The 10559-nt window shown below is 41.5% G+C and overlaps 1 protein-coding gene across 2 annotated transcripts in view; it reads left to right on the plus strand.

The window, feature by feature from the left end:
- The window catches only part of NOL6 (nucleolar protein 6), a 70821-nt gene extending 69361 nt beyond the window's left edge, over positions 1-1460 (plus strand). For both annotated transcript variants that reach the window (XM_070743655.1, XM_070743656.1), the window contains exons 25-26: positions 1-15; positions 1123-1460. The exon at positions 1-15 is cut by the window's left edge and continues 87 nt beyond it. In XM_070743655.1, coding sequence (XP_070599756.1) covers positions 1-15; positions 1123-1272 — 165 coding nt within the window. In that variant the 3' untranslated portion in view covers positions 1273-1460. The remainder of the gene's footprint in view (positions 16-1122) is intronic.
- Positions 1461-10559: the final 9099 nt, after the last annotated feature.

Here is a 10559-nt window from a genome sequence, read left to right on the forward strand (position 1 = left end):
CCCCAGCCCTTCAAGGTGAGCGCTCAACTCTTGAGCTTTGACAAGTTCCTTGTGTGCCCAATCACACTTGGCCAATAAAAAGTTATATTCTCTACTCATAGAAACATAGAAGATTGATGGCAGAAAAAGACCTTGTGGTCCATCTAGTCTGCCCTTATGCTATTTCCTGTATTTTATCTTAGGATGGATCTATGTTTATCCCAGGGATGTTGAAATTTGTTAGTTAGTTAGTTAGTTAATTAATTAATTTGATTTGTATGCCGTCCCTCTCCATAGACTCGGGGCGGCTCACAGGAATAATAAAGACAATGTAAAAACAAATCTAATAATTTAAAAAAACACTAAAAAACCCCATTATTAAAAGCAAACATACACACACACATACCATGTATAAACTGTATAGGCCCGGGGGAGATGTCTCAGTTTCCCCATGCCTGACGGCAGAGGTTATTGTGTGGATTTACCAACCACATCTGCTGGAAGTTTGTTCCAAGCATCTGCTACTCTTTCAGTAAAAGAATAGTTCATGTTACTTCTAATCTTTCCCCCAACTAACCTCAGATTGTGCCCCCCTTGTTTTTGGGTTCACTTTGCTATTAAAAACACTTCCCTCCTGAACCTTATTTAACCCTTTAACATATTTAAATTTACATTTAGTTTGTATCTATTACGTGCTCTTGTGTTGTTGTTGTTAAAGGTGAAGTAGTCACTAATAGGAAGTTATATGAAGATATATAGATAAATATATATATAGATAACTATATTTATATCTCCATCCATTTTTTATACCCTTACACATCACATGTTTCATATTTATGTATTTATCAATTTTTTATGCCTTGACGAATTGTATCCCAAGTCTATGGAGAGGGGTGGCCTACAAATTAAATAAACAAACAAACAAACAAATAAATCGGACTACCTTATTTCTATTCTCTATCCACTTGGTACCAATTATTTCACGTCTCATTAAATTCTGAATCACTTGTTCCATTTAATTACCGTTTTGTCCATTTCTGCGCATTTATAGATTTTTATCTATAATGTTATTTTCTGACGGAGTCATTTTGTTTTCCCACAATTGAGCCTAAGATATTCATGTACTTCTCTTAACTCCACCAGGTATCAAACATTAAAGGGAGGATGATATCCGGAGCAGGTTCTCAGCCGATGGTCGTTCCAAACGTGGAGGCTGTTTTGGAAGACTTCAAGATCTTGGGTGAAGGCCTAGTGAAAACGTTGGAAACTCGGGTTGAGAAATGGTCCATCTAGAATCAACCTCCTTGGATTTGGAAACGTGGAGGGTGGGTTTCTTCTCACCCGTCACTTTCTTTTTCTTCCTTTAGATTTTTTACTAGATTTTAAAAAAATATTAATATTGTGATTGAAAACTCTTTCCATCCTAGCCTCCTTCCAAAGGTGCGTTGAGCCCTGAGCTTCCAATAAAGGAATTTATTCAATCTTTTTTGCCTTCTGGTCAAAGAAAGACTGGAAAAAGGTCTCTTCGTTCATTTAATTTATTTATTTGAGTTGGAAGGGACCTCGTAGGTCATATAGTTCAAGGGTAGGCAAAGTTGGCTCTTCTTTGACGTGCGGACTTCAACTCCCAGAATTCCTGAGCTAGCATGATTGGCTCAAGAATTATGGGAATTGAAGTCCACAAGTCATAGAAGACCCAACTTTGCCTAACCCTTGATCTAGTCCAACCCCTACACCATATCGGACAAATGGCAGTCCAATCTCTCTTTGAAAGTCTCATGTTTTGGAGCTCTCACAACCTCCGCAGGCTCCATGGTTGATCGCTCTCACCGTCAGAAAGTTCCTCCTTATTTCCAGGTTGAATCTCTCCTTGATCAGCTTCCATCCATGGTCCTTGTCTAGCCTTCTGGTGCTTTGGAAAACAGCCTGACACCCCCCCTCTCTTTGGCAGCCCCTCAAATATTGGAAGACTGCCATCATGTCTCCCCTGGTCCTTCTCTTCGCTGGATTATCCATACCCATTTCCTGCAACCCCTCTTTGTATGTTATAGTCTCCAGTCGCCTTATCATCCTGGTGGCTCTCCTCTGCACTTTCTCTAGAGTCTCAATGTCTTTTTTGTAGTTTGGTGACCCAAACCGGATTCAGTACTCTAGGTGGTATTAGTACCTCTCTAGTCCTAGATTGTATCCCTCTGTTAATGCAATTTAGGATTGTACTGGCCTTTTTGGCTGCTGCTGCACATTCCTGGCTCATATTTAGTTGGTTGTCAACCAAGACTCCAAGATCTCTCTTGCAGTCAATGCTATTAGAAACATAGAAACAGGGCAGAAAAAGACCTCATGGTCCATCTAGTCTGCCCTTATACTATTTCCTTACTGTGGATTTACCAACCATGTCTGCTGGAAGTTTGTTCCAAGAATCTACTACTCTTTCAGTGAAATAATATTTTCTCACGTTGCTTTTGATCTTTCCCCCAACTAACTTCAGATTGTGTCCCCTTGTTCTTGTGTTCACTTTCCTATTAAAAATACTTCCCTCCTGAACCTCATTTAACCCTTTGACATATTTAAATGTTTCGATCATGTCCCCCCCTTTTCCTTCTGTCCTCCAGACTATACAGATTGAGTTCATTAAGTCTTTCCTGATACGTTTTATGCTTAAGACCTTCCACCATTCTTGTAGCCCTTCTTTGGACCCATTCAATTTTGTTAATATCTTTTTGTAGGTGAGGTCTCCAGAACTGGACACAGTATTCCAAATGTGGTCTCACTAGGGCTCTATATAAGGGGATCACAATCTCCCTCTTCCTGCTTGTTACACCTCTAGCTATGCAGCCAAGCATCCTACTTGCTTTTCCTACTGCCCGACTATTGAGTGTGGTTTCACCCAGTTTATGTGTATGTATTGTGTAGGACTTTACTTTTCTCTGCATTGAATTTCATTTTATTTGTTTGGGTCCAATGTACAAGTCTATCCATCTGGACCCTGAGCCTGTCCTCTGGGATATTGGTGACTCCCACCAGTGTAGTGTCATCTGCAAATATGATTAGTTCCCTTTCTATTCAATGCACTATGACAAGGGTCTCCAACCATGGCAACCTTAAAATTTGTGGACTTCAACTCCCAGAATTCCTCATCCAGCAAGGACTCCTAGACTAGAAGACCTCCAAGGTCCCTTCCAACTCTTTTGTTCTAGTCTAGTCCCTTCTCAATCTCTTAATTACCCAAGAAGAGCCTTGCTGAATCAGGACAAAGCCCATTGAGTCCAGTCATTGAAAGAGTAGTAGATCCTTGGAACAAACTTCCAGCAGACGTGGTTGGTAAATCCACAGGAACTGAATTAAAACATGCCTGGGATAAACATAGATCCACCCTAAGATAAAACACAGGAAATAGTATAAGGGCAGACTAGATGGACCATGAGGTCTTTTTCTGCCGTCAGTCTTCTATGTTTCTATGTTTCTATTCTGTGTCACACAGTGGCCCACCAATTGTCCATGGGGATCTTGAGCAGAAAGAGAAGGCCAAACCCTCCCTTTCCCTTGACCCCCAACAAATCCAATAAATAAATAAAATAAATAAATGGTACTCAAGGGAATCCTGCCTGCCTCAACCAACATAGAGGCGGCACATGGACATCCGTTTCAATAACCACCTATGATACACTTTGCATCCTGTCTCATCCTGCCTTGAAGCTATCCAGACTGACAGCTGCCACGACCTCTTCTGGAAGTGAATTCCATCAACCAAGGACCCTCTGGGTGAAGGAATATTTCCCTTGATTTGCTCTCACTTTCTTACCTATGAGCTTTAGGGAGGGCCCCCCTTGTCCTAGTATTGTGTGATAGAGAAAAGAATTGTTCTCTATCCACCTTTTCTATCCCATGCATGATTTTATACACTTGTATGCATGATTTTATACACTTCTACACTTTTATACACTTACATCTCTTGCGATCCTGTGACCAGGATTTTGCTGAAAACTCACATTTCCAGGTTTGACAAAAGAGACCCATAGTGAATCTATTAAGGAAATACTTACCAGATACACTGGAGAGTACAGAGATGAGCAACAAAGAGGATTAGGGGACTGGAGGCTAAAACACATGAACGGTTGCAGGAACTGGACACGGCTAATTTAATGAAAAGAAGGACCAGGGGAGACATGATAGCAGTCTTCCAACATCTCAGGGGTTGCCACAAAGAAGAAGGAGTCAAGCTATTCTCCAAAGCACCTGAGGGTAGAACAAGAAGCAACAAGTGGAAACTAAACAAGGAGAGAAGCAGCTTAGAACTAAGGAGAAATTTACTGACAGTCAGAACAATCAGTGGAACAGCTTGCCACCAGAGGTTGTGGATGCTCCACCATTAAAAGGTTTTTAAGAAGAGGTTGGATAACCATCTGTCTAAAATCGTGTAGGGTTTCCTGCCTAAGCAGGGGGTTGGGCTAGAAGACCTCCAAGGTCCCTTTCAACTCTGTTGTTGTTTGTTGTTATTATCTGTGTTGGTTGGTGAAATCTCTGTAGCTAGGGCTCAGAATGCAACACTGGAGAATCATGTTTCTCAACCTCGGCAACTTCAAGGTGGATGGACTTCAAATCCTAGAATTATCCCCAGACAGCCAGAATATTAAGGTTCCAGGTAGCATCCAAACTAAACCAAGAGTCCAAGTCAAAGTAACTCCTCAAAGTTCCAATTTATTGCCAGGGCCATCCTGGCACCTACACTGGGAAGCCTGAATCCACCCAGTTGGAAGTTCGCCCACACCACAAACCTGCCAGATTGTGCTAGCGTGGCCAGTCCCCCTGCTTCCGCCCAGGTGGGTGGGCCTAGGATGGCCTTGAACCCCTCGAAAGAAAACTTTGTGGCTGCATCTGTTCCCTTATGAAAATCACCCTTCCCAAGTTCCCATAAACATCAGGCCTTCTATAGACAGTGTGGCAAGCCATTAATTTACCACCAACCTCTGCACCGGCTTGACACAGAATTCCTCAGACAGCTTCAATTCTCGGAGCGGAAACCCACCAAAATTCCTCTGGGAATTGAGATCCACACAACTCAGCGTTGGTGCACCCAGCTTTAATTCTGGGAGTCAAGGTCCACCCAGCTAAATAGAATAGAATAGAATTTTTTATTGGCCAAGAGTGATTGGACACACAAGGAATTTGTCTTGGTGCAGATGCTCTCAGCGTACATAAAATAAAATACACATTTGTCAAGAATCATGTGGTACGACACTTAATGATTGTCATAGGGGTCAAATAAGCAATGAAGAAGCAATATTAATAAAAATCTTAGGATACAAGCAACAAGTTTATTATTTATTTATTTATTTATTTATTATTTAGATTTGTATGCCGCTCCTCTCCGCAGACTCAGTCATGCAGTCCTAATTGGGAGGAAATGGGTGATAGTAATGATGAGAAAAAGGTAGTAGTAATAGTAGTGCAGACTTAGTAAATAGTTTGACAGTGTTGAGGGAATTCTTTGTTTAGCAGAGTGATGGCATTCGGGGAAAAAACTCCTTGTGTCTAGTTGTCTTGGTGTGCAGGGCTCTGCAGCGACATTTTGGGGGTAGGAGTTGACACAGTTTATGTCCAGGATGTGAGGGGTCAGTAAATATTTTCCCCGCCCTCTTTTTGACTCGTGCAGTCTATGGGTCCTCAATGGAAGGCAGGTTGGCAGCAATGGTTTTTTCTCCTCTGAAGTCTGGGTCGGTCTTGTTGGGTTGCAGAATGAACCAGACAGTGATGGAGGTGCAGATGACAGACTCAGTGACCCCTCTGTAGAACTGTATCAGCAGCTCCTTGGGCAATTTGAACTTCCTGAGTTGGCGCAGTTGGGAAGCATGGCTATAGAACTCTTATTCTGATGTTCAGGTAGACTTTGTACTGCTGTTCGTTCCTACTTCCCATTTTTTGGCTCTCGGACCAGTCCACGTATCTCCTTCCAGAATCTTCCACACGTTACATAATCCTCAACCCTGCCCTGTGTTTTACATTCAGGATTGAACAATTTCAATTATGCAATGACCAGGAAGGCTGTTATATAATGAGCATTGGGTGAATTCAGCCTTACAGTATTCAAGGGCTGAGATGAGTCATCATCAGGAAGCAGTCAAGATGCTGGTGAGATGGGGGAGTCCAAAGAACGCAGCAAGAAGCCACTTTGGCTGGAGGACTAGCTAGGAGAATAAAATCTGGATTTAGGAAATATCTTGATGTCAAGTTAGAAGTTTGGTTCTAATTATTATTTATGAATTTTTTATTATTATTTATTACATAATGCAATGCAATAATCCAGGGCATTTCATCCATCTGAGGAACATCTTCTCTTTACAATTTTTTGGTTTGGGAAACTGGAAATATAAGACCAGGAAAATCTACTCAACTGATGACTTAACAGTCTGAGGTTGTATTTGCATAAAAGGTTATTGGGCTAATTGTAATAAGGATTGCAGTACTTCCCTAACCCATTTTTCTGGGTTTGTATGACACATCTGCACAATAAGCGCATACTGGGTGTGCAATCCTGCAGACTTGCATTTTCTCAATCTCAACAACTTGAAGAAGTGTGGACATCAAATCTCAGAAAATCTTGTTCTTCTTTCCTCTTTGAGGTAGAGATCCATCTCTGTTCTGGCCCAGCGCCGAATCCCCAAATAATTACGCAACACACACAAACTTACAATTGTGGTTTGATTTTAGAAATTAAATGTGGAGGCTCCTAATAGACTTTTAGGAGCCCAAAACACAAAGCACACTTTACACATAATTCAAAGAGAACCAAGACAAGGAATAACAAGGAAGTCCAATTATTTTTCTGAGTCTTCAAGACTTGGCAAAGTTCCTTGGAATTAGTCTTTGAAAACATCGAAGCTGAGTAAAGCAAACAAATTGGAGTCACACGCAGACTATGAACCAACAGGCTTTCTCAAAGCTGCTTGAATTCAAGATTCAAATCACGATACAGACTGGAAAACACAGAGGTTAAATATTCGGGAACTATTCAGGCAAATTTCAAGAATCGGTGCAAAACTTCTGGAACTAGGATGCAAGATTCAAAAGTGGCAACTTACAACGGTAATACTGTTTAGACATACATAATAATATTACAACTTCTAGGTTTTACACGTACATTGTAGTTGTAATGTATTATATTTTGTAGCAGTATACAAAATTATATTTTCCCCATTTCTGGTCCACAAGTCTTCAGATACAGATATAGCTATGAAGTAAAGCCACACTTGGAATATTGCATTCAGTTTTGGTTACCATGATGCAAAAAGGATGTTGAGACTTTAGAAAGAGTGCAGAGAAGAGCGACAAAGAGGAACAAACTTCCAGCAGACGTGGTTGGCAAATCCACAGGAACTGAATGTAAACATGCCTGGGAGAAACATAGATCCTTCCTAAGATAAAATACATGAAATAGTATAAGGGCAGACTAGATGGACCATGTAGTCTTTTTCTGCCGTCAATCTTCTATGTTTCTGTTTTTATGATTAGAGGACTTGAGGCTAAAACATATGAAGAACGGTTGCAGGAACTGGGCATGGCTGGTTTAATGAAAAGAAGGACCAGGGGAGACATGATAGCAGCCTTCCAATATCTCAGGGGTTGCCACAAAGAAGAAGGAGTCAAGCTATTCTCCAAAGCACCTGAGGGTAGAACAAGAAGCAATGGGTGGAAATTTCCTGACAAAACAATTAACCAGTGGAACAGCTTGCCTCCAGAAGTTGTGAATGCTCCAACACTGGAAGTTTTAAAGAAGATGTTGGATAACCACCTGTCTGAAGTAATGTAGGGTTTCCTGCCTAAACAGGGTTGGACTAGAAGACATCTAAGGTCCCTTCCAAGTCCTCTTTCTCCTCCTCCTCCTTCTGTTGCATACCTGTAATTATGGAAAAAAGCATCCAGATCTAACAACCTTCATGGCATAGAGCTCTCCTGGCTCTTAACCTTGATTCAGCATTCTGCATTTTGCCCATGCCCAGTGGAACTCTTGCCAAAGAGCACGATTTGATCCCGGGGCCCTAAACTTTCTCTAGCAAGGATGGAAATATTTCCTTTTGCCCTCCAGCAACGGGTTAATGCTGCCTGGGCCACATCAATCAGCCTCTGGGTGAAAGTGGCAGGCTTTCATTGCCTGCGCACACCTGTGCTTACCTGCCCTTGGGATGCCGCAGCTTGTAAAACCCACAACTGGGGGAGAAGAGCAGGAGGAACTTGCAAACAGCCCCAGGGTGAGGTGTTCAGAGCTTCAAGACTTTTGAATCGCCTCTTGATCCTACATAGCCCCTGTGTAGTTGCCGGACCGGTCCCAAGGCTCTTAACTTCCCATAGGTGCAGCCAAAACCCACAGGGAGGGTTGCAACCTCTTTGTGGTTCATGTCAGGACATTTTCAGGTGTATTTTGTAAGCCCTGGTGCAGGGGGGAAAGGAAGCTGGCTGGATGACTGGACTCCAGGAAAGAACTGGGAATATTTCCTGAGCTCACACTGCATTGCAAAAGTGCCACTCATATCAATCAAATCCCTTTTTAATGATACGGTTTTGGAAGGAATATCCTTCTGGATTCAGTTCCAGGTTGGAGAAAAAATGCTGGATTCATGGAAGTTGTTTGGAAAGAAGGTTTAATGCATGGTATAATGAAAGTGGCTTTGGGCAATTCCTAATATAGCTTCGTCTGAAGGAGGTAGATCTTTGTTATGTAGACTCCTCAATCTGAGTATTGTATCGGCAGTTCTGTGCTAGCAAAAACTTCAGAAGAGAAGGATTGAGGGGTGGTGATTTCTGACAGTCTCCAAATGGGTGAACAGTGCAGTCAGGGCGGTAGGGGAAAGAAGTAGGATGCTTGGTTGCATAGCTAGAGGTATAACAAGCAGGAAAAGGGAGATTGTGATCCCACTGTATAGAGCACTGGTAAGGACCACAATTTGGAATACTATGTCCAGGTCTGGAGACCTCACCTACAAAAAGATATTGATAAAATTGAACGGGTCCAAAAACAAGCTACAAGAATGGTGGAAGGTCTTAAGCATAAAACGTATCAGGAAAGACTTAATGAACTCCATCTGTATAGTCTGGAGGACAGAAGGAAAAGGGGGGGACACGATCGAAACATTTAAATATGTTAAAGGGTTAAATAAGGTTCAGGAGGGAAGTGTTTTTAATAGGAAAGTGAACTCAAGAACAAGGGGACACAATCTGAGGTTTGTTGGGGGAAAGATCAGAAGTAATGTGAGAAAATATTATTTTACTGAAAGAGTCGTAGATGCTTGGAACAAACTTCCAGCAGATGTGGTTGGTAAATCCACAGGAACTGAATTTTAAACATGCCTGGGATAAACATATATCAATTGTAAGATAAAATACAGGAAATAGTATAAGGGCAGATTAGATGGACCATGAGGTCTTTTTTCTGCCATCAGACTTCTATGTTTCTATGTTTCTATCTTGGGGTGGGATGGGGCAAGTGGGAGTGGCTGGGGTGGGCTTGGCCAACTTGACATCACTCGTGTCTGGGACACCTATTGCAGCCAACTGCTAAGGTAGGACTTCCCTCAGAGCCTCCCTCTCATTATAATCTTCCTTCCTTCCTTCCTTCCTTCCTTCTCCTTCCCTCTTCATTCTTTCTTTTTTCTTTTCCCTCTTTCCTTCCTTCCCTCTGCCCCGAGTCTGTGGAGAGGGGCGGCATACAAATCTAATAAATTATTATTATTATTATTATTATTATTATTATTATTATTCTTTTTCCTTCCCTCTTCTTTCTTCTTCTTTCGTCCTTGCCCTTCCTCCCTCCCATTTCCTTCCTTCCCTTCCTTCCTCCCTCCCGCCCTCCCTCCCTTCCCTTTTTCCTTCCCTCCTCATTCTTTCTTCTTCCTTTCCCACTTTCCTTCCTTTTGCCATCCGATCATAACTATTCATTAATTTTCAAGATTTAACTATCAGTTTATGAAGCCCTAGCACATTGTTTCATAGCAAAGCACAGGTATCCAGCTACTAGTTAATAAATAAATGGCAAAAGGCGTTCTAAAATATGGTTCTACGTTATGGACTGATATTCCGATTCCATGTAAGCTGGCAATAAACCCGTGTCTGTTAAAATCCTGAATAAGAACAATCGGATCTGCTGATCTGGGTGGATTTAATTTACATGCATTGGCTTAAGTAAATGAAATAAATTACATAAGGTGTCTTTTAGCCACAAAGGTCTTGCTTATAAATGCTGGGAAATTTCCTTCCCCAAACCATGGAGGGTGGAAGATTAAATCAAATAGAAATCCATCTTTCTTTCTCTCTTCTTTCTTTCTTTCTTTCTTTGTCTTTCTTTCTTTCTTTCTTTCTTTCTTTCTCTTTCTTTCTTTCTTTTTCTTTTCTTTTTCTTTCTTTTTCTTTCTTTTTCTTTCTTTTTCTTCCTTCCTTCCTTCAATTTTTTTTAATGCCCGCCCTTCTTCCTAGACTCAGGGCGGCTTACAATATGTTGGCAGTAACACTTTTTTTAAACAGACAGCATATTGCCCCCACAATCCGGGTCCTCATTTGACCCACCTCGGAAGGATGGAAGGCTGAGTCAA

The sequence above is a fragment of the Erythrolamprus reginae genome, chromosome 2, assembly GCF_031021105.1.
Source record: "Erythrolamprus reginae isolate rEryReg1 chromosome 2, rEryReg1.hap1, whole genome shotgun sequence".
Classification (NCBI taxonomy): domain Eukaryota; kingdom Metazoa; phylum Chordata; class Lepidosauria; order Squamata; family Dipsadidae; genus Erythrolamprus; species Erythrolamprus reginae.